Raw genomic sequence first — 25,579 nt, 5'->3', positions numbered from 1 at the left:
ACATTATTTCTATAATTAGTAGTAACATTGCAATCCCCTTTCTGTACACAGATCCCTCAGAGGGCATCAGTATTGAGCAGTCCGCTCCAGTGGGTGAAAGACCTGGGGAGTCTGCAGTGCTTGAGTGCCGTCATGATGATAGCAGCTATAGCTACATGTACTGGTATCAACAATCAAGAGGAGAAGGAGCTTTCAAACTGATCGGATCTGCTTAGACGACACAAGCAGCAACCTATGAAGATGATTTTAAAACATGATTCACTTTCACTAAACAAACAACTCAGAGAGGCACTTTAACCATCTCTATTTTAGCAAAGGAAGACAGCGCCATTTACTACTGTGCAGCCAGCAAAGCACAGTGCTGCAGATCCCCTGTCTCCTCTACAAAAACTCTCCCAAGCCACAACCTTACCAGCGTTCACATAAGAACACGTCATCTCACCCCCGGTTTGACAGGCTGTGGTTCTGACAAAAAACAATTAAAAAAGTGTCCAAGCATAAAATAATACGTACTTCAATTAAAGACTGTTCAGTACATGTTTTTGTTTGGAATTGATTTGATGTTGTAATTCTTAGAATCACACCATTCGCCTGTCTGGATGTTTGTCTTGATCACCCCTTTCTGGTTTTGTGGGGACACGGCTCACCTAATTTACTACGGGACCACACAAACCCACACTGAAAATCAGGACGTTTGTTTAAATATGCAGGTGGTATGTAGTTTCTGGGAAAGCAGAAGAATATGTAATATTATGACAGAAAATGTAAAGAGAAAAACCTTCTCTACTAAATCGTTGAGACCCCTGTGAAAAGATTTGTACGCAGTCTCATAATGGACCAGGCAAGTTGATTTGTATGTAGTAAAGGAAGTAACCAGCAGGGGGAAACCTCACCAAACAAATGAAAATGAATTCACCCCATCAGGATATCTTACCTGTGCTCTTTTGTCTCAGCTTTGTATATGAATTAAGCATGAATATCTGACATAGCGGTCATTTCATCCAGATAACTCGCTTGCAGCTTATTCAGAATACTGCTGAAAGAATTCTAACTAAAACCAGAAAAGGTGAACATAGTACTCCTGTCTTGGCCTCCTTACACTGGCTTCCTGTGCAGTTTCAAATTGATTTTAAGATTTTATTTTTAACTTATAAAGCCCTTAATGGATTATCACCCCATTATTTATAAGAGCTGTTGATCCCATACATTCCTAAGTGGAATCTTAGATCTCAGGATGCAGGGCTCTTGGTTATTGCAAGGGTAGTATGGGAGGAAGGCCTTTTCTTATCAGGCTCCTGCATCATGGAACGCTCTGCCTTTTTTGTCAGAGAAGCTCGGAGTCTTGCTGTTTTTAATTGCTGTTTGTATTATTATTACTGTTTTTTTTAAAACAAATATGATTGGAAATGTCTTTACTTTTATTTGAAATAGTCGTTTTATTATCTTTATGCTATTTTAATGTTTTATTTTGCTGTGTGTATTATGTTTTCTGTAAAGCACCTTGGGGTCTATGACGTAAGATGCTATATAAATAAAATAAATAACTGACCATGGTGACAGCGAGGGCACTAACTCCAGGAAAGAAAATAAGAGGGAATCAGGCTTCTGAAAAGAATGAACCTCTTGCACCTAAGCATCTACAACCAGCTCTTTACTCATACAAATAGAGATGCTTAATAGATGATGTAAAATATACAAATACTGCATTACAGTGCAAGTTATACTATGTAGTAACATCATTAACAAATGCTTTTTTGGGGGTCCCATTGGACGCAAATCACCGTGGGGCCCACACTAAAACACCCCTAATTCTACAGAATTGAAGTTAAGGTTTGATGCTTAAGACAGTATTTTTTAATATGAATGTGGAATAAAGTTCCAGGGAATGTGCAGGAACATGTAATGTAATTTATTGACTCCCACACCTCCTCTGATGTCATTTCCTGTCTCAGTATATAGGAAGTAAAGTTCAGGGCAGTGCAGCGTTGCTGTTATTCTGTCTCCAGCACTGAGACATGACGATGGCAGGAGGTTTCATTGTATTAACTGCTTTCAAACAGATCGGATATCTTCAGTTGACATCTCCATCCCTTGAAGAGAAGTTTAAAGAAAGATTCAGTATAAGAGGAGAAGCAGCAAAGAAGGGTTTTTTAACCATCTCTAATTTAACAAAGGAAGACAGCGGCATTTACTACTGTGCAGCCAGCAAAGCACAGTGCTGCAGATCCCCTTTCTCCTGTACAAGAACTCTCCCAAGCCACAGCAAATGTTAACATGAGAACACATCTCTCCACCTGGGCTGACATGCTGTACACACCCATACTATAGTGCACGTGTTAATATAGCCATGTGTTTATTCTTGTTAATATGCCAAAACACAAACTGTCAATTCATTGCTGAAACAAGCAAACCACTCTGAACCACATTTGCAGTTCTGCCTTTGAAGACCAATAAGGACAAGTTTGTACCTAAGTAAAATCTGACTTCTGAGTTATAGTCTTTTTGCATTTGACCAGTATCTGAGAGAGCTGATAGTTTGTAGTATAACATGTGAGTTTCGAGAATTAACAATCCCATGGCAAGCTTTCTTAAAATGCAATGTCATGTAAACTCGAGCACAGGTAAGCACAATGAAAAGGGCAGCTTCAACCCAGAACACCGACATGATCTGATTTCCTTTTTTTTCTTAGTTTGTGATTCAGGAAATTTGAGTTGTCTCTTATCAATATTGGAGAAGACTCCTTTCTCCTGTAGTCACACACCTTTGCCTCTCCCAGAAGGAAATCCTTCAGAACGGGACTTGGTCGCACATCTTCAGGAGGAAATCATTGAATTCCATTTGGAAGGTAATGGCAGTAAGAAATCAAGAGAAGCACAGGAAATTCAAAACTTTGAAATCCACTCTGCTTTAAACTTCCAGTTTTTCTAGTGATAGCAACAGCTATTATTTAAAAAAGTGTTTTTATCAACACAAAAAGTAAAAAAAAAGAATAGTGAAAGCATGGTAAAGTATAGTTAAGAACTGCAAAACCCTGACGGGTGTGGCAAATTAGCAAAGTATGGTAAATTAAGGAACACAGTGCAAAATTGGTTTTAAAAGTAACATTTTATTGAACTTTCCAGGACTGCTGTCTCTATTTAGTGTAATGTATAAAAATGACCAATAGGTGGGGGTGGAGAGCTAAGCCGAATTGAAGGATATTTCTCATCACAGATCTATAAACCCCGTCTGACACCACTATAAATGGTAGCGCCTTTTCCTGTTCTGAGTCCTCAGTCTGCTCCTCAGCATGCATACTTTAACCACTCCTATACTGAGACCTGGATGAACTTGCTTTATGCAGAGCAAAGGAAGTGCAATCAATGGAAAAGCACAGTGCTCATAGTGAACACATTGGGTAGGCAGCTTGCGTAAGCACTGAGGCCATAAACATGTTCAGTTTAACTCCCTGTATAGTGTTGCACCTGGTGAGGTATGATTACATCCTAACATCACAATATTGGCTTACTCTTTTGTGACCCAGGTTGGTGTTGGCTCAGAGTAGGTGGTTACTTTTGCAGTTTTACAAACCTCAATGATTGTCAAAGTCCTCCACGGCATCACTGCTGAAATGTAATGTTGTCAGTTTATGTGCTTCAGTGTCTGCAGTTCACTGCAGTGCCTCCTCCCTCCCGGCTGCTGGTGCTAGGATTGATCAGTTATAGCACCGTGATTACTGAGGTGCTGAACCGCTCTGATTCATAGCTGGCCTGCTTCAGAGCAATCTGACAGGATCTGTTTATCGTGCTTGACAGTGAACCAATGGCATGCTCACACTGCTGATTTCTACAAGCTCATTTCCTGTTTAACATAAAACAGCCACACAATGCTAACTGCTTCCCCTCAGACTGCCTCAGCTGCACTATGTGGAGATCTTTCTGAAAACATGCACACAGTTTTGATCCTTCTTTCTGTTTTTAATCTTTTATCACGTAAGTATATCTTTTCAGGAAAGAAAAAGGGCAATAGATTATTAATCAGGTTAATCTATTTATACTGCAGATATACATTAGAAATGCAATATACAAGTTCTGGAATATAATTCTAAAATCTTACAAAGTCCTTGGAAACACCCTTTTTAATGCAGAGCGTGTTTAATTATTGGTATGTTCTTGTGATGCATGATCTCTGAAGTATCAGCACAGTGCCTCTTTAATTATCATAAAACGACACCCTCTGGAGCAGTATTTAAAAGTTTATTGTAAACGCACGTCATAATAAATAAGGACAGGATCAAGGGATTTTCTTTTCAGGAATAATAGCACTACAATGTAGCCATTGTTTAATTATTTTTATTATTATTATGTACAGTGCAATAGTGACAGATTTAACTATTGGTAATAATTCTGAAACAAATTTTCCACCAAAAACAAATAAAAACATAACGTCCCCATTCTTCTGACCCTGGTTCTGGTTTTGCTTTAAACGGTGCCAAGCTACCACTTCTAAAACAATTTGTAATATGCTGGAAATACACAGAACTAAACAAAACATAATTAACTAAACATTCTTAAATCTCTGGTTATACAGTGATACTCTATGTGCGTGTGTGTGCATCCTGGAATATTTAATTCAAAACAAAAAAAACAATGCATTCAATTCCTTTTTGCTTTCTGTTTTCACAGACCTTTTGGCCAACCAGCTTGTTCTTCAGTCTCAACAGGCAATCTTAGCACCTGTATGGAATTCCACAGTCCTCCAATGCAGCGTCAAGGGTGCTGCTATGAGCAGCTATACCATGCTATGGTACAAACAACAGCAGTCTGGGAAAGCAATTGAGTTTATTTGTGATGAGTTTGCCAGCTATGGTCAAGGCTTTGCAGATCGTTTCAAAATGACCCACAGCAGCTCTGAAAACCAGTTCACACTGCAAATCAGAAACCTTACCATTGAAGACACTGGCACTTACCATTGTGCAGCAAGGCACTGTGAAGCAGCGCTGCAGGCTGCCTGTACAAAAAGGTATAGACAGCTGGTACTGAATAAAAAAGCAAGAGGCCTGAAAGTTTACGGTGTTACATCTTGGTAAAAGCCAAAGTACAGTGTGCAGTGGAATTCAGTGGCGGCTGCTGACCAAAAACAGTGGGGTGGCAGAAAAAAAGGACAGAAGGCGTGGGGGCCCCTGAAGCCCTCAGCATCAGTAGAATCTTTTTATTGTATTCTGACCGACAACAATTTTCACAGCTTCTCAACATTATTATTATTATTATTATTATTATTATTATTATTATTATTATTATTATTATTATTATTATCAGTAACTAAAAGGTAATAACAGCATATGTTTATAATGCTACAAACAAAATTTGCCAAACAAAAAGTACACAGAATTGCCATACTATATGCAAAATGTTTGACTATCATCTGTACAAATGAAATTTTCCAGCAGAAAGACAATCATGGGTTTTCCATGTTGGGTCAATTTACATGTGAAATGGCGATGCTCGTGCACGTTTGGGTAAATCTCATTTACTCGAGTAAATGTTAATGAGCGTGTTCATCCTTAACTATAAGTATTGCAAGGGAGCAGGTCAGTTGTTACTGTGGATTCCAAGATGGCAGAAAGAAGTGGCTGATGGGGGATTTTATGGTTAGCAGTGGTGTAGTTCACCTTAATGATAATGCGGGGGGCTTTTTTTATTATTGTTTTTTGCTATGTCTGGACTGTCATGTTGTATACCTCTTGTGGGTTTACATTTCTGTATAAAACCACTTACCATGAACTGCGTTATGCCCTTGTTATAGTATTAAAGCAGCTGTTTGAGAATACCCTTGCTGTAAAAACTATGCTAAAGTTAAACACAATGTCTAACTGAATTAATTCCCGTCCTTTTTTTGATCCCAGCTATGTCCAAAGACAACGCGTGTCTGCCCTCCACGTTAATAAATATAGTTTGTGAACTGGATGTCATGAGCCAGCTCGAGCACACCACATCTTTCTTCCTTTCTGGGTTATTGTATTTCTGCCCTGTAAGTTTTTTTTTTAAATACTAAATGCCATGAGACTCTCTTTCTTTATACAACAAGTGTGCTGATAAACTCTGAGAATAACTTCAGTTCGGGTATTTTTTTGTATTTCTTTCATTAAACTATGAGGTTGTCAGTGTATCAGCACAGTGCATGTAAGTTCATTAATCAATGTTTGTCTTAAAAAAGAAAGACGTTCAACTTCAAGAAATGATGGAGATGAGAGAACTTCATGAATATCTCTTTATGAAAGTTTATGCTGTGCTTGTAAGGCTAATGCAAAAGCTGCATTAAAGTGTCTGTTTCACTCGGTACATCAGAATCGCAGCATTTGTCTCAATTACCAGGACTTTCATCTTCACACAACTCACCATCTGCACTATCAGTGGATTCTATTATTCCTGTGTGTTTCTTACTTAAGTGACTCCTGTAAGTCTTCCATCTTCTAGTAGAATAGGCACAGATGGCCACATTACAAGTAACTCTAACATTTGGATCATGTTTGTGAATTCTTACTATGTGAGAATGAAATGGCATGAATGTGCTGCTTGTAAAACAACAAATGCAACAATATGCATTTTTATGACCCAATACATAATATTGTCTTCATTTGACTAAAAAACGATAAAAATAAGGGTAAAATATGCGTCACAAATGTGAATGCGTTAAATTCAGTGTTTTTGGATGGTAACTATTGACTGAAGAACATGAATAACAGTCTAGGTTCCTACCTCATGTATTAAATAAAAGAACACATTTTATAAGCTCAGACAATATATTCCTGATCAAATGCTGAAGATGTCAGTGCATATAACATAAGAACATAAGAACATAAGAAAGTTTACAAACGAGAGGAAGCCATTCGGCCCATCTTTCTTGTTTGGTTGTTAGTAGCTTATTGATCCCAGAATCTCATCAAGCAGCTACTTGAAGGATCCCAGGGTGTCAACTTCAACAACATCACAATTCTCTGTGTAAAAAAGTGCCTCCTGTTTTCTGTTCTGAATGCCCCTTTATCTAATCTCCATTTGTGATCCCTGGTCCTTGTTTCTTTTTTCAGGTTGAAAAAGTCCCCTGGGTCGACATTGTCTATACCTTTTAGAATTTGGAATGCTTGAATCAGATCACCGCGTAGTCTTCTTTGTTCAAGATTCAATTATTTTAACCTGTCCTCATACAACATGCCGTTTAAACCCGGGAAAATTCTGGTCGCTCTTCTTTGCACTCTTTCTAGAACAGCAATATCCTTTTTGTAATGAACTGAACACAATATTCTAGATGAGGTCTTACTAATGCGTTTTAACATTACTTCCCTTGATTTAAATTCAACAATGTTCACAATATATCCGAGCATCTTGTTGGCCTTTTTTATAGCTTCCCCACATTGCCTAGATGAAGACATTTCTGAGTCAACACAAACTCTTAGGTCTTTTTCATAGATTCCTTCTTTGAATTTCAGTATCTCCCATGATATTTATAATGCACATTTTTATTGCCTGCGTGCAGTACCTTACACTTTTCTCTATTAAATGTAATTTGCCATGAGTCTGCCCATTTCTAATTTCTTCCAGCTAATTACATTTCTTATCCAGTACCTTTGTCTGCATCTTCAACATATCAGTCTTGTGTTAAAGATCTTTACATAACCTGCAAATACATGCCATTATACACAATCAGAGATACTCAGATCCAATTTAGTTTGTTACAGATTGTCTTGTACATAATGGTCTATGCCATTATGCAATTGACCTAAATAATGTTATTGAATTGCATTATATTACAATGTGTATTATTTATAAATATACATATATCTATCTGTATTGACAGTGGATTTTCACAAACTTTAAAAATGAAAGCTTTGATAATTTCATTATTGCACCTGCATGCCTGTGTGTCAAGCTGTGCAGTCCTGACACGCTTCTATCTTCAGAGGTGAGGAGCCCCAAGCTGTGCAGTCCAGACACGCTTCTATCTTCAGAGGCGAGGAGCCCCAAACTGTGCAGTCCAGACACGCTTCTATCTTCAGAGGTGAGGAGCCCGAAGCTGTGCAGTCCAGACACGCTTCTATCTTCAGAGATGAGGAGCCCCAAGCTGTGCAGTCCAGACACGCTTCTATCTTCAGAGGTTGAGGATCCCCAAGCCCTGAAGTCCAGACACGCTTTTATCAGAGGTGAGGTGCCCCTAGCTGTGCAGTCCAGACATGCTTCTATCATAGGTGAGGAGCCCCAAGCCCTACAGTCCAGACATGCTTCTATCAGAGGTGAGGAGCCCCAAGCCCTGCAGTCCAGACACGCTTCTATCTTCAGAGGCGAGGAGCCCCTAGCCGTGCAGTAAGACAATTCTGTCTTGTTCAGCCAATCAAAGCATTTCATTTATCCAAGCTATTTTATAAAGTACTTTAATGCAAAATTCCCTAATAATCATAACTATTAGGTATTTAGCATGATTCCTGCAATTGTATTAAAAAGAAAATTATCCATGCTCAATCATACCAGTTGATACATAAGTAGCCTACACAGTATAACCAGGCAATGAAATTACTTTTTTTTTTCTTCCTAACGTTTGAAGCTGTGGCTCTAATAACTCTTACAGAACATGTGTGCCATCTTGTGGAATTATTTGGCTACTGCAAAATTCTACAATACATTGACATTGTGTTCACTTCCAATATTTAAAAACAGTGAATGCTAGTTCCTCAAATTGCAGTGCACATACAGTCACCTATACTGCTAGTCATCTGAAAGTTATTTATACCATAAGTGTAGCTCAGTTATTCAAAGAATAACTTCAGTTATTCAAAGAATAACTTCAGTTATTCTTATAGCTGGGGTAACTCTATATAAAGAAACTTTTTTTTTTTTTTTTTTAGAAAACTGAATAAAACACTGAGCTGCCTGACCCTGTTTAAATCATATAAACCATCTGTAAGTCCGGATTTGGCTGGTATGAAATGGCATGACCTGTAGAAACCACTGAAGATCAGTTTAGGACAACGAAGGCACAGTCACTCTTACTGTATCCAACTGTGAACAAGGAATTCACCAGAATTCACTGGGGGGCCTTACTGTGATGTCATTATTACTGTACCTCCTCCGTGCATCAAACTGTCTCAACTGGAAACCCCTTTAACGCCTGACTGACTGCTGTTATACTCGTTTTCCCTTTAAGATCTAAAAGTGAATGAATTTCTTTTATACTGACTGTGGAAGGGTGGTGGGATATTCACTGACACACACGGGAGGCAGAAGGTTTATTTGCAACACCGCACTGGTGCCCAGTTTTATTATTTTCTTTGAGTTGGAGTTATTTTCTCCTTAGCCCGCAGAGGGCGCTGTTGTCTGTGGACTGAATACCGACAACGGTAGTCAGGTCCACAGTAAGAACATAAGAAAGTTTACAAACGAGAGGAGGCCATTCAGCCCATCTTGCTCGTTTGGTTGTTAGTAGCTTATTGATCCCAGAATCTCATCAAGCAGCTTCTTGAAGGATCCCAGGGTGTCAGCTTCAACAACATTACTGGGGAGTTGGTTCCAGACCCTCACAATTCTCTGTGTAAAAAAGTGCCTCCTATTTTCTGTTCTGAATGCCCCTTTATCTAATCTCCATTTGTCACCCCTGGTCCTTGTTTCTTTTTTCAGGTCAAAAAAGTCCCCTGGGTCGACAGTGTCTATACCTTTTAGGATTTTGAATGTTTGAATCAGATCGCTGCGTAGTCTTCTTTGTTCAAGACTGAATAGATTCAGTTCTTTTAGCATGTCTGCATATGACATGCCTTTTAAACCCAGGATAATTCTGGTTGCTCTTCTTTGCACTATACGTACCGTATTTAAAAGTATGTTCTGTATTACTGTCCACATGTCGTCTCTTATGGCAGTTGATATTTTCAGAATTCTATCGTTCTGAATTAAAATACTTCTGTTGAAAATATAGTACTGTACCAACAAAACCAACTACAGTACATCTAAATGGAAGCCTACTTATTTTAAAACAGTCCTTTCAGCTATTTATTTTTCAGATTGTATCTTTTTTGTTTTCCCTGAAAAAACAGACAAGGGGTGGAACGAGACAGAATGGAATAATCAGATATGCGTCACACTCGTTTAACCGTCACTGAAGTCAACATTTTATTTTTTAGTCGGATACGTGAGTGCTGACTGTACATACAAAAAGGTTATGCAGTGCCCTCTTGTGTTCTTTTCCCTAAGACAAGGGGAATTGTGAATAATTGAGGTTCAGGTTATTAATGGGGGTTGTTGGGTTATTTAATTGCAGTGAATCAATTAGACACCTGCACTGTACTGCATGTAGTCCTGTGCCTTTAGTAATGAGTTCTTCAATAAACTGCGATAGTGGTCTACCTTTGTCGTAAAGCAGTGTCTGGGTTTATTTTCCTGAACACGCTACAGTATGATTATCGATACATTGATTGGAGAATACTGTTTACTTTCAGAATCTCCGCCCACATGGGCACAAGTGGTGTTGAACTGGCAGGAAGGAATGAGTGCAGCAAACAGGGCAATTCCTGCACCATTACCAGCCCCTTCACAAGTTAAATAAAGGGAAATCGTTACCTTTTAAGGGGAGGAGAAAATCCTACTGTTTTGTATTACTAAGAGGACGTACCTTGTACACTCAGTGGCAGACATGTAACAAAAACGCATAGGTCTATAGATTCTAGCTGCATTGCATAGCCTACTTTTGTTAATCATAATGTGAAAATGCATTAAAATAATATAGGCACTCCACTGACAATATTAGTTCCTTCTGAATACGAGCAGCCCGTATACTGAAGCATCAGTCGCCTGCGCTCCGATAGGTCTGACGGGTTGCACCGCAGCGGGGTTACAGTGCAGAGACTTACTTAAAAACAATAAACAACTGTATAAGGACACTGCAGTCAAACACACAGAAGTCCACAATATACGCCTTTCTAGACAAACAATTTGGGATGTAAGTACATCTCTGACAAATCTACTTATTTAATAGCAATCATCTACTCACTGTTTCTAAAATCACTTGTGTCTGTGAAGATGCCATGGAGAAGCATTAAAAGCCATGTATGACGCATCCTCATTAACACACGGGAAGGAAACGTCAGAAGTGGTTTTGTGTGGTTTGTGTGTTCAGATCTGTAACTGAATGCCTCTAGTGTTCATCGCTTCACAGAGTCAGAGCCAGCTCCAACATGCACCACATCTTTCTCCCATTCTGGGTTATTGTATTTCTGCCCTGTAAGTTTTTTTTTTTTTTAAAACACACTAAATGTCATGCGATTCTCTTTCGTTATATAAGATGTGTGCTGATAAGCTCTGAGAGTAACTTCAGTTTGAGTATTTTTTGTATTTCTTTCATTAAACTATGAGGCTGTCAGTGTATCAGCACAGTGCATGTGTATTATTTCTGTTTTTCTGATTTAAAAGTCAATTATTGCTCAGTGGTGAAAGGCTAATTTATAATATTTGTATGTATTTATTTATTTTTTACAGACACATTTAATTCCCTTTGCTGTATCAAACATTGTTACTTTGTGTGAGAAACAACAATTGTATTTCTTTCTTTCCACAGACGCAGCGTCTCAGTCAACCCTGAAAGTCACCCAGTGGCCCCCGGTTGCTGTAGTGAGCCTGCGCCAGTCTGTAGAGATGAATTGCAACCAGAGTGCTGCTAATATCTACATGTACTGGTATCGACAGCAAAACTCCAGTGAGCTTCAACTGGTCTTTTACTCTCCATACGGCAGCGATCCAGAAAAGGGTGAAAACATCCCTGATAGATTTACTATCTCCAGGACACAGATGGAGAGAATCACTCTAAATATAAAGAATGCTGATGCTGCAGACACTGGAGTGTATTACTGTGCAGCTAGTGCCACAGTACACAAACCTATCAGTCTTCCTGTCTGAAAACTCTACAAGGGGGCAGACAAGAGACAGAAACACAACATGCAGCAACACACAATAATACACAATACTGTGACTGTTTAGAAAATGCTTCCCTCATGTAACTTTGGTGTTCACTTGATAACATTGTAAGCCTTCCAATTGTTCTACTTGTCATATTGGTAGTTTTTAACTGCAAAAAATCTTTCTCCTCCCTTGAAGCGTTGCCACGAACCCACTCAAAATGGGCATACCCCCTATACTTGCAGCATCAGGAGGTTACATACTTTTAATCCTAACTTTGCAAGCTCTAACTTTTAACCCGACGACTAACCTTAACTCCACACTTAACCTGATCTTATGCATTGTTAATATGTCTGCACATATAGGAAGCTGTGTGGTCCAGTGGTTAAAGAAAAGGGATTGTAACCAGGAGGTCCCCGGTTCAAATCCTGCCTTAGCTACTGACTTATTGTGTGACCCTGAGCAAGTCACTTAACCTCCTTGAATACTGTCTTTTGGGTGAGATGTAATTGTAAGTGACTCTGCAGCTGATGCACAGTTCACACACCTTAGTTGCCTTGGATAAAGGTGTCTGCTAAATAAATAATAATTATTCTTTCTTTTTCCCAAATAAAATAAAAACATTGTGATCCTTAAACACCTTGCATGTGAGAAGGAATTCAAATTTAAAATCTATTTAAACTTCTTACCACTTAAAAAAAAGGAAATTAAAAACTGCACTCTCCCGTGACATAAACTTACAAGCACTTTATATGTAAGCAGCTTAGCAATGTATTGAAAGCAGGGCTCTTTGGAAACACCTGAACTGCAGGAAATGGTGACATCAGGGTTGTGTGCTTCAGATCTGTAACTGAATGCCTCTAGTGTTCATCGCTTCACAGAGTCAGAGCCAGATCCAACATGCACCACATCTTTCTCCCATTCTGGGTTATTTTATTTCTGCCCTGTAAGTTTTTTTTTAAAACCACTAAATATTAAATTATCTTTCTTTATACAACAAGTGTGCTGATAAACTCTCTTTTTTTTGGTATTTCTTGCATTGAACTGAGACTGCCAGTGTATTGGCACAGTGTATTTTTGTATATTTTGCTTTAATTAATGATTGGGATCTTTTATTTCTGTTTTTTCTGATTTCAAAGTGAATTTATAATATTTGTATGTATTTATTTATTTTTTACAGACACATTTATTTCCCTTTGCTGTATCAGACATTGTTACTTTCTATGAGAAACAACAATTGTATTTCTTTCTTTCCACAGACGCAGCGTCTCAGTCAACCCTGAAAGTCACCCAGTGGCCCCCGTTTGCTGTAGTGAGCCTGCGCCAGTCTGTAGAGATGAATTGCAACCAGAGTGCTGCTAATAACTACATGTACTGGTATCGACAGCAAAACTCCAGTGAGCTTCAACTGGTCTTTTCTTCTTTATACGGCAGCGATCCAGAAAAGGGTGAAAACATTTCTGATAGATTTACTGTCTCCAGGACACAGATGGATAGAATCACTCTAAATATAAAGAATGCTGAGGCTGCAGACACTGGAGTGTATTACTGTGCATCTAGTGCCACAGTACACAAACCTATCAGTCTTCCTGTCTGAAAACTCTACAAGGGGGCAGACAAGAGACAGAAACACACCATGCAGCAACACACAATAATACTCAATACTGTGACTGTTTAGAAAATGCTTCCTCATGTAACTTTGGTGTTCACTTGATAACATTGTAGACCTTCCAGTTGTTCTACTTGTCATATTGGTAGTTTTTAACAGCAAAAAATCTTTCTCCTCCCTTGAAGCGTTGCCACTAACCCACTGAAAATGGGCATACCCCCTGTGAAGAAAATGGCAGTGACGCCTTTAAGGAATGGCGTCGCTGGAAAGGAAACTACACGCCCCAGAAGGCTCAGTGTCAATTGGTAGGACGGGGTTACACAGTTTAAAAGGAAGCAGAGCAGAACAATCAGCCTGCGCAAGTTTGCGGAATCTATTCTATCCTCCTGTGTCTTTACATTTCAGTCGTAGTTAATTGTTGAAAGTTTAGTTTAGCGCGTTTTACCTCTTGCTGAGGCAGCCTTTTTGTTTCTTTTTGTTTTGTGTATTTTGCGATTTGGTTAAATTGCTGTGTTGTTACTGCTGTCTATGCCGTTATTAGTTGGTGTCCCATGGGGTGGCCTGGGGTGCCTGTGTGGCGCAGACACGGTAAAACTATACTGTGTTACCAAGAGTGTTACTTATATGACCCGGGACTGGTTAAGGCACTGTTTGGTTACTAGCTGCAGGAGCAGCGAATTGCACACCGGTGTGGGAAGCGTTCATAGTACAAGAAACTGAAACACAAGACCGTGGTTTTGGGATATTGTTTATTTACTGCCTGAACTTGACTCTTTTAAAACCAGTCATTGCTGTGGGAGCATCAGTATCCCGCCATTCCTCTTAAGGGATTCAGCACCCATCCGTACACATCCTGGGACTCGACTGTGGTGGGAACGCTCCCACATATCCTGGACTTCACTTGCTTGTGTTCCAGGCTCACTCCACCAGAGGGAGCTGCTGTTGTCTGTTTCTCTGTGTTCCAGGTGATAACCAACCGAGAGAGCCCAACCTCTACTTACCTGTCTTTCTGGCTCACTCCACCAGAGGGTGCCCAACCTCTACTTACCTGTCTTTCTGGCTTGCTTCAGCAGAGGGAGCCCAACCTCTACTCATCTGTGTTCCTGGCTCACTCCACCAGAGCGAGCCCAACCTCTACTCACCTGTGTTTCTGGCTCACTCCACCAGAGGGAGTCCAACCTCTACCTTCCTGTGTTGCAGAGTCTGGACATTCTACAGGCAAAGCATGTAGCAGCTTGATGGTCGTCTTGAAGTAGCATAGAGATGGGAGAAGTGAGGTAGTTAGTGGCCTGTACAGGGCAAATAAATGCTTTTGATTAAGTGTAAACTTGTGTAAATATTGTAAATAAATTTACTACGCAACGAGTTCACTCCAGTTTGTGTGGAAGAAAACACCGGTGTCCAGTACCACCGCACTACCACTCGTTTACACCCCCTATACTTGCAGCATCAGTAGGTTATATACCTTTAATCCTAACTTTGCAAATTCTAACTTTTAACCCCATGCCTAACCTTAACTCCACACTTAGAGTAGTGGGGTTCCGAAAAATATAGCGTTACACGCCCCCAGGTGTTGCTACAACTGTTTAAATAATGTACTTGTAATTTTTCTTTTCATTGTTAACATCCTGACAACGTTTTGCACTTTTAACTGTGAAGTCATTTTGAAAGCTCTTTTCAAAATGGCTGTATATTGCACTGATAGTGTAAGGATTATTGCCCACATTGTCAAACAGGTAACACAGAAATAATGATCCATGATGTGGTACGGAACAGAAATGCCAGAACCTTCTTGTTACATTTTTTTTAATTTATTTATTTTTTTATCGCTCTTCCTGCAGTGATTTCGAGGACAGATCTCAAACCCCAGGGACTACAGCGGACATTTTGAAAAGCGTTTTAAAACAGATTTTAAAGTTATAAGTGTCAAACGTTGTCAGGATGTTAGCAATGAAAATAAAAATTACATGTATGATATTTAAACAGTTGTAGCAACACGTGGGGACGTATAATGCTATATATTCTGAAACCCTGCTACTTACTCTTTAACCTGATCTTATACATTGATAATATAAATGCACATTTCTCTTTCTTTTTCCCCAATACAATAGAAACATTGTAATTCTTAAACACCTTGCGTGTGAAAATGAATTCAAATTAAAAATGAAATTAAACTTCTTACCACTTTAAAAAATAAAGAAATGAAAAACTGCAGGCTCCCAACCGTGACATGAACTTACAAGCACTTTATATGTAAGCAGCTTAGCAATGTATTGAAAGCAGGGCTCTTTGGAAACACCTGAACTGCAGGAAATGGTGACATCAGGGTTGTGTGCTTCAGATCTGTAACTGAATGCCTCTAGTGTTCATCGCTTCACAGAGTCAGAGCCAGATCCAACATGCACCACATCTTTCTCCCATTCTGGGTTATTTTATTTCTGCCCTGTAAGTTTTTTTTTAAAACCACTAAATATTAAATTATCTTTCTTTATACAACAAGTGTGCTGATAAACTCTCTTTTTTTTGGTATTTCTTGCATTGAACTGAGACTGCCAGTGTATTGGCACAGTGTATTTTTGTATATTTTGCTTTAATTAATGATTGGGATCTTTTATTTCTGTTTTTTCTGATTTCAAAGTGAATTTATAATATTTGTATGTATTTATTTATTTTTTACAGACACATTTATTTCCCTTCGCTGTATCAGACATTGTTACTTTGTGTGAGAAACAACAATTGTATTTCTTTCTTTCCACAGACGCAGCGTCTCAGTCAACCCTGAAAGTCACCCAGTGGCCACCGGTTGCTGTAGTGAGCCTGCGCCAGTCTGTAGAGATGAATTGCAACCAGAGTGCTTCTAATACCTACATGTACTGGTATCGACAACAAAACTCCAGTGAGCTTCAACTGGTCTTTTACTCTCCATACGGCAGCGATCCAGAAAAGGGTGAAAACATCCCTGATAGATTTACTATCTCCAGGACACAGATGGAGAGAATCACTCTAAATATAAAGAATGCTGATGCTGCAGACACTGGAGTGTATTACTGTGCAGCTAGTGCCACAGTACACAAACCTATCAGTCTTCCTGTCTGAAAACTCTACAAGGGGGCAGACAAGAGACAGAAAAACACCATGCAGCAACACACAATAATACTCAATACTGTGACTGTTTAGAAAATGCTTCCATCATGTAACTTTGGTGTTCACTTGATAACATTGTAGACCTTCCAGTTGTTCTACTTGTCATATTGGTAGTTTTTAACTGCAAAAAATCTTTCACCTCCCTGAAGAAGCATTGCCACTAACCCACTCAAAATGGGCATACCCCCTTATACTTGCAGCATCAGGAGGTTATATACTTTTAATCCTGACTTTGCAAGCTCTAACTTTTAACCCCATTGCTAACCTTAACTCCACACTTTGAGTAATTAGTGGGGTTCCAAAAAATATAGCGTCATCCGTCCCCACGTGTTGCTACACCTGTTTAAATAACGTACCTGGAATTTTTCTTTTCATAACATCCTGATAACGTTTTACACTTATAACTTAAAGACTGTTTCAAACCTCTTTTCAAAATGTCTGCTCTAGTAAGGATTATTGCCCACATTGTCAAACAGGTGACACAGCAATAAAGATCCATGATGTGGTACGGAACAGAAAAGCCAGAGCACTTGTTGTTACATTGTTTTGGTTTCTTTATCACTCTTCCTGCAGTGATTTAGAGGACAGATCTCAAACCTTAGTGCACTAGAGCAGATATTTTGAAAATAGCTTTGAAACAGATTTTAAAATTATAAAATGTTCTCAGGATGTTAGCAATGAAAAGACGAATTACATGTACATTATTTAAACAGTTCTAGTAACATGTGAGGACGTGTCACGCTATATTTTTCATAACCCCGATATATACTCTTTAGCCTGATCTTATACATTGTTAATTTAACTGCACATTTGATTTTCTTTTTCCCTAGTAAAATAGAAACTTTGTAATTCTTAAACACCTTGCGTGTGAAAATGAATTCAAATTGAAAATCAAATTAAACTTCTTACCACTTTAAAAAATAAAGAAATTAAAAACTGCAGGCTCCCAACCGTGACATGAACTTACAAGCACTTTATATGTAAGCAGCTTAGCAATGTATTGAAAGCAGGGTTCTTTGGAAACACCTGAACTGCAGGAAATGGTGACATCAGGGTTGTGCGCTTCAGATCTGTAACTGAATGCCTCTAGTGTTCATCGCTTCACAGAGTCAGAGCCAGCTCCAACATGCACCACATCTTTCTCCCATTCTGGGTTATTGTATTTCTGCCCTGTAAGTATTTTTTAAAAACCACTAAATATTAGATTATCTTTCTTTATACAACAAGCGTGCTGATAAGCTCAGTTTTTTTTTTGTTTTTTTTAAATATTTCTTTTATTAAACTATGAGGCTGTCAGTCTATTGGCACTGTGTATTTTTGTATATTTTGCTTTAATTAATGATTGGGATCTTTTATTTCTGTATTTTCTGATTTAAAAGTGAATTATTGCTCAGTGGTGAAAGGCTAATTTATAATATTTGTATGTATTTATTTATTTTTTACAGACACATTTATTTCCCTTTGCTGAATCAGACATTGTTACTTTGTGTGAGAAACAACAATTGTATTTCTTTCTTTCCACAGACGCAGCGTCTCAGTCAACCCGGAAAGTCACCCAGTGGCCCCCGGTTGCTGTAGTGAGCCTGCGCCAGTCTGTAGAGATGAATTGCAACCAGAGTGCTTCTAATATCTACATGTACTGGTATCGACAGCAAAACTCCAGTGAGCTTCAACTGGTCTTTTCCTCTCCATACGGCAGCGATCCAGAAAAGGGTGAAAACATCCCTGATAGATTTACTATCTCCAGGACACAGATGGAGAGAATCACTCTAAATATAAAGAATGCTGAGGCTGCAGACACTGGAGTGTATTACTGTGCAGCTAGTGCCACAGTACACAAACCTATCAGCCTTCCTGTCTGAAAACTCTACAAGGGGGCAGACAAGAGACAGAAACACACCATGCAGCAACACACAATAATATTCAATACTGTGACTGTTTAGAAAATGCTTCCCTCATTTAACTTTGGTGTTCACTTGATAACATTGTAGGCCTTCCAGTTGTTCTACATACCATATTGTTAGTTTTTAACTGCACACAAAATCTTTCTCCTCCCTTGAAGTGTTGCCACTAACCGACTCAAAATGGGCATACCCCCTGTGAAGAAAATGGCAGTGACGCCTTTAAGGAATGGCGTCGATGGAAAGGAAACTACACGTCCCAGAAGGCTCAGTGTCAATTGGTAGGGCGGGGTTACACAGTTTAAAAGGAAGCAGAGCAGAACAATCGGGGTGTTGTGTGATTGTGGGGAACACTGCTCGATTGTCCTGCCTGCGCAAGCTTTGGGGAATCTATCCTATCTTCCTGTGTCTGTGGGAAAGCTATAGTAAGTGCTTTACAGTTCAGTCGTAGTTAATTGTTGAAAGTTTAGTTTAGCGTGTTTTTCCTCTTGTTGAGGCAGCCTTTTTGTTTCTTTTTGTTTTGTGTATTTTGCGATTTGGTTAAATTGCTGTGTTGTTACTGCTGTCTATGCCGTTATTAGTAGGTGTCCCATGGGGTAGCCTGGGGTGCCTGTGTGGCGCAGACACGGTAAAACTATACTGTGTTATCAAGAGTGTTACTTATATGACCCGGGACTGGTTAAGGCACTGTTTGGTTACTAGCTGTAGGAGCAGCGAACTACACACCGGTGTGGGAAGCGTTCATAGTACAAGAAACTGAAATACAAGACCGTGGTTTTGGGATATTGTTTATTTACTGCCTGAACTTGACTCTTTTAAAACCAGTCACTGCTGTGGGAGCACCAGTATCCCGCCATTCCTCTTAAGGGATTCAGCACCCATCCGTATACATCCTGGGACTCAGCTGTGGTGGGAACGCTCCCACATATCCTGGACTTCACTCGGTTGTGTTCCAGGCTCACTCCACCAGAGGGAGCCCAACCTCTACTCACCTGTGTTCCAGGCTCACTCCACCAGAGGGAGCCCAACCTCTACTTACCTGTGTTCCTGGCTTGCTCCTCCAGAGGGAGCCAAACCTCTACTTACCTGTGTTGCAGAGTATGGACATTCTACAGGCAAAGCATGTAGCAGCTTGGTCGTCTCGAAGTAGCATGGAGAGGGGAGAAGAAGTGAGGTGGTTAGTGGCCCGTACAGGACAAATTAATGCTTTTGATTAAGTGTAAACTTGTGTAAATATTGTAAATAAAGTTACTATGCAACGAGTTCACTCCAGTCTGTGTGGAAGAAAACACCAGTGTCCAGTACCACCGCACTACCACTCGTTTAAACCCCCTATACTTGCAGCATCAGTAGGTTATAGACTTTTAATCCTAACTTTGCAAATTCTAACTTTTAACCCCATGCCTAACCTTAACTCCACACTTAGAGTAGTGGGGTTCCGAAAAATATAGCGTCACATTTCCCAGGTGTTGCTACAACTGTTTAAGTAAAGTACTTGTATTTTTTCTTTTCATTGCTAACATCCTGACAACATTTTGCACTTTTAACTGTGAAGTCAATTTGAAAGCTCTTTTCAAAATGGCTGTATATTGCACTGATAGTGTAAGGATTATTGCCCACATTGTCAAACAGGTAAAACAGAAATAATGATCCATGATGTGGTGCGGAACAGAAATGCCAGAACCTTGTTACGTTATTTATTTATTTTTTTATTGTTCTTTCTGCAGTGATTTAGAGGACAGTTCTCAAACCCCAGGGCACTAGAGCGGACATTTTGAAAAGCGTTTTAAAATAGATTTTAAAGTTATAAGTGTCAAACGTTGTCAGGATGTTAGCAATGAAAATAAAAATTACATGTATGATATTTAACCAGTTGTAGCAAAATGTGGGGACGTATAATGCTATATATTCTGAAACCCTGCTACTTACTCTTTAACCTGATATTATACATTGATAATATAAATGCACGTTTCTCTTTCTTTTTCCCCAACAAAATAAAAACATTGTAATTCTTAAACACCTTGCGTGTGAAAATGAATTCAAATTAAAAATGAAATTAAACTTCTTACCACTTTAAAAAATAAAGAAATGAAAAACTGCAGGCTCCCAACTGTGATATGAACTTACAAGCACTTTATATGTAAGCAGCTTAGCAATGTATTGAAAGCAGGGCTCTTTGGAAACACCTGAACTACAGGAAATGGTGACATCAGGGTTGTGCGCTTCAGATCTGTAACTGAATGCCTCTAGTGTTCATCGCTTCACAGAGTCAGAGCCAGCTCCAACATGCACCACATCTTTCTTCCATTCTGGGTTATTGCATTTCTGCCCTGTAAGTCTTTTTTTAAAAACCACTAAATATTAGATTCTTTCTTTATACAACAAGTGTGCTGATAAACTCTCTCTTTTTTTTGGTATTCCTTTCATTGAACTGAGACTGTCAGTGTATCGGCACGGTGTATTTTTGTATATTTTGTTTTAAATAATGATTGAGATCTTTTATTTCTGGCTTTCTGATTTCAAAGTGAATTATTGCTCATTGGTGAAAGGCTAATTTATAATATTTGTATGTATTTATTTATTTTTTACAGAGTCATTTATTTCCCTTTGCTGTATCAAACATTGTTACTTTGTGTGAGAAACAACAATTGTATTTCTTTCTTTCCACAGACGCAGCGTCTCAGTCAACCCTGAAAGTCACCCAGTGGCCCCCGGTTGCTGTAGTGAGCCTGCGCCAGTCTGTAGAGATGAATTGCAACCAGAGTGCTTCTAATATCTACATGTACTGGTATCGACAGCAAAACTCCAGTGAGCTTCAACTGGTCTTTTCCTCTCCATACGGCAGCGATCCAGAAAAGGGTGAAAACATCCCTGATAGATTTACTATCTCCAGGACACAGATGGAGAGAATCACTCTAAATATAAAGAATGCTGAGGCTGCAGACACTGGAGTGTATTACTGTGCAGCTAGTGCCACAGTACACAAACCTATCAGCCTTCCTGTCTGAAAACTCTACAAGGGGGCAGACAAGAGACAGAAACACACCATGCAGCAACACACAATAATATTCAATACTGTGACTGTTTAGAAAATGCTTCCCTCATTTAACTTTGGTGTTCACTTGATAACATTGTAGGCCTTCCAGTTGTTCTACATACCATATTGTTAGTTTTTAACTGCACACAAAATCTTTCTCCTCCCTTGAAGTGTTGCCACTAACCGACTCAAAATGGGCATACCCCCTGTGAAGAAAATGGCAGTGACGCCTTTAAGGAATGGCGTCGATGGAAAGGAAACTACACGTCCCAGAAGGCTCAGTGTCAATTGGTAGGGCGGGGTTACACAGTTTAAAAGGAAGCAGAGCAGAACAATCAGGGTGTTCTGTGATTGTGGGGAACACTGTTTGATTGTCCTGCCTGCGCAAGCTTTGGGGAATCTATCCTATCTTCCTGTGTCTGTGGGAAAGCTATAGTAAGTGCTTTACAGTTCAGTCATAGTTAATTGTTGAAAGTTTAGTTTAGCACGTTTTACCTCTTGTTGAGGCAGCCTTTTTGTTTCTTTTTGTTTTGTGTATTTTGCGATTTGGTTAAATTGCTGTGTTGTTACTGCTGTCTATGCCGTTATTAGTAGGTGTCCCACGGGGTAGCCTGGGGTGCCTGTGTGGTAAAACTATACTGTGTTACCAAGCGTGTTACTTATGTGACCTGGGACTGGTTAAGGCACTGTTTGGTTACTAGCTGCAGGAGCAGCGAACTGCACACCGGTGTGGGAAGCGTTCATAGTACAAGAAACTGAAACACAAGACCGTGGTTTTGGGATATTGTTTATTTACTGCCTGAACTTGACTCTTTTAAAACCAGTCACTGCTGTGGGAGCACCAGTATCCCGCCATTCCTCTTAAGGGATTCAGCACCCATCCGTACACATCCTGGGACTCAACTGTGGTGGGAACGCTCCCACATATCCTGGACTTTACTTACTTGTGTTCCAGGCTCACTCCACCAGAGGGAGCCCAACCTCTACTTACCTGTGTTCCTGGCTCACTCCACCAGAGGGAGCCAAACCTCTACTTACCTGTGTTGCAGAGTCTGGACATTCTACAGGCAAAGCATGTAGCAGCTTGGTCGTCTCGAAGTAGCATGGAGAGGGGAGAAGAAGTGAGGTGGTTAGTGGCCCGTACAGGACAAATTAATGCTTTTGATTAAGTGTAAACTTGTGTAAATATTGTAAATAAAGTTACTACGCAACGAGTTCACTCCAGTCTGTGTGGAAGAAAACACCGGTGTCCAGTACCACCGCACTACCACTCGTTTACACCCCCTATACTTGCAGCATCAGTAGGTTATATACTTTTAATCCTAACTTTGCAAATTCTAACTTTTAACCCTATGACTAACCGTAACTCCACACTTAGAGTAGTGGGGTTCTGAAAAATAAATATAGCGTTACACGCCCCCAGGTGTTGCTACAACTGTTTACATAACGTACTTGTATTTTTTCTTTCCATTGCTAACATCCTGACAACGTTTTGGACTTTTAACTTTGAAGTCAGTTTGAAAGCTCTTTTCAAAATGGCCGGTATATTGCACTGATAGTGTAAGGATTATTGCCCACATTGTCAAACAGGTAACACAGAAATAACGATCCATGATGTGGTGCGGAACAGAAATGCCAGAACCTTGTTACGTTTATTTATTTATTTATTTATTTATTTTTATCTCTTCCTGCAGTGATTTCGAGGACAGCTCTCAAACCGCAGGGCACTACAGCGGACATTTTGAAAAGCGTTTTAAAATAGATTTTAAAGTTATAAGTGTCAAACGTTGTCAGGATGTTAGCAATGAAAATAAAAAATTACATGTATGATATTTAAACAGTTGTAGCAAAACGTGGGGACGTATAATGATATATATTCTGAACCCGCTACTTACTCTTTAACCTGATCTTATACATTGATAATATAAATGCACATTTCTCTTTCTTTTTCTCCAATAAAATAGAAACATTGTAATTCTCAAACACCTTGCGTGTGAAAATGAATTCAAATTAAAAATCAAATTAAACTTCTTACCACTTTAAAAAAATAAAGAAATGAAAAACTGCAGGCTCCCAACCGTGACATGAACTTACAAGCACTTTATATGTAAGCAGCTTAGCAATGTATTGAACGCAGGGCTCTTCGGAAACACCTGAACTGCAGGAAATGGTGACATCAGGGTTGTGTGCTTCAGATCTGTAACTGAATGCCTCTAGTGTTCATCGCTTCACAGAGTCAGAGCCAGATCCAACATGCACCACATCTTTCTCCCATTCTGGGTTATTGTATTTCTGCCCTGTAAGTCTCTTTTTAAAAACCACTAAATATTAGATTATCTTTCTTTATACAACAAGTGTGCTGATAAACCCTCTCTTTTTTTGGGGTATTTTTTTCATTAAACTGAGGCTGTCAGTGTATCAGCACTGTGTATTTTTGTATATTTTGCTTTAAATAATCATTGGGATCTTTTATTTCTGTTTTTTCTGATTTCAAAGTGAATTTATAATATTTGTATGTATTTATTTATTTTTTACAGACACATTTATTTCCCTTCGCTGTATCAGACATTGTTACTTTGTGTGAGAAACAACAATTGTATTTCTTTCTTTCCACAGACGCAGCGTCTCAGTCAACCCTGAAAGTCACTCAGTGGCCCCCGGTTGCTGTAGTGAGCCTGCGCCAGTCTGTAGAGATGAATTGCAATCAGAGTGCTTCTAATACCTACATGTACTGGTATCGACAGCAAAACTCCAGTGAGCTTCAACTGGTCTTTAGCACTGCAAACACAGCAGATGTTAAAGAAAAGGGTGAAAACATCCCTGATAGATTTACTGTCTCCAGGACACAGGTGGAGAGAACAGCTCTAAATATCAAGAATGCTGATGCTGCAGACACTGGAGTGTATTACTGTGCAGCTAGTGCCACAGTACACAAACCTATCAGTCTTCCTGTCTGAAAACTCTACAAGGGGGCAGACAAGAGACAGAAACACAACATGCAGCAACACACAATAATACTCAATACTGTGATTGTTTAGAAAATGCTTCCATCATTTAACTTTGATGTTCACTTGATAACATTGTAGACCTTCCAGTTGTTCTACATACCATATTGGTAGTTTTTAACTGCACACAAAATCTTTCTCCTCCTTGAAGAAGCGTTGCCACTAACCCACTCAGAATGGACATACCCACTGTGAAGAAAATGGCAGTGACGCCTTTAAGGAATGGCGTCGCTGGAAAGGAAACTACACGTCCCAGAAGGCTCAGTGTCAATTGGTAGGGCGGGGTTACACAGTTTAAAAGGAAGCAGAGCAGAACAATCTGGGTGTTCTGTGATTGTGGGGAACACTGCCCGATTGTCCTGCCTGCGCAAGCTTTGGGGAATCTATCCTTTCTTCCTGTGTCTGTGGGAAAGCGATAGTACGTGCTTTACAGTTCAGTTGTAGTTAATTGTTGAAAGTTTAATTTAGCACGTTTTTCTAGTGGTGGGAAAAGAGAAGCCTCTTGAACCACTGAACCCTCTGAACCATTTGCTTCATAAAAGATTCACTGAGCCGAATCACTTGAAATGTTTTGTGCTCCATAGTGACATCTATTGGTAGAGCCGCGTCATTGAACATACTTGAACTTGAACATACCAGTTACACACAGGCTGCTATTGCCTGGAACTTGGCATTTAGAAATAATGATCTGTAGCCTAATGTACACGGAAGACACCGTAAGGCATGCTTTTTACAGGCTCTGTCAGTGTCATTTGTGACTTACAAAATGAAGTTACATTTTATAATTTCTCTGTTATCTGGTTATATATCAAACACCCATGTGATTACCCAACAAAAAAGCCAGTCATGCATACACATTACACTATGTAACACAATTTTTGTTCCTGGGTAGTAAGTGTTATTTCCTAATTGCTTATGCCTCAAAAGTATAGAAAATGGCTAGTATTCCCCACAAACTTTGCTTTTGTTACCA

The 25,579-nt window shown here is 39.4% G+C and overlaps 3 gene segments (V, D, J or C); all 3 read left to right on the top strand.

Moving 5' to 3' along the window:
• The first annotated feature begins 8,083 nt into the window (after positions 1–8,083).
• Positions 8,084–11,910, top strand: LOC117971267 (T cell receptor beta variable 10-2-like). The segment is given in 2 exon segments: positions 8,084–8,177; positions 11,573–11,910. Coding segments are annotated over 2 exon segments (432 nt in total).
• Positions 11,911–17,789: 5,879 nt separating this feature from the next.
• Positions 17,790–18,525, top strand: LOC117404779 (T cell receptor beta variable 10-3-like). The segment is given in 2 exon segments: positions 17,790–17,835; positions 18,188–18,525. Coding segments are annotated over 2 exon segments (384 nt in total).
• On the top strand, positions 18,207–21,913 carry LOC131721256 (T cell receptor beta variable 10-3-like). The segment is given in 2 exon segments: positions 18,207–18,989; positions 21,235–21,913. Coding segments are annotated over 2 exon segments (534 nt in total).
• The last annotated feature ends 3,666 nt before the right edge of the window (positions 21,914–25,579 follow it).

Source organism: Acipenser ruthenus, chromosome 48 (genome assembly GCF_902713425.1).
Source record: "Acipenser ruthenus chromosome 48, fAciRut3.2 maternal haplotype, whole genome shotgun sequence".
Classification (NCBI taxonomy): Eukaryota; Metazoa; Chordata; class Actinopteri; order Acipenseriformes; family Acipenseridae; genus Acipenser; species Acipenser ruthenus.
The sequence above is the reverse complement of the archived record's forward strand: the minus strand, read 5'-3'. Positions and strand labels throughout refer to the sequence as shown.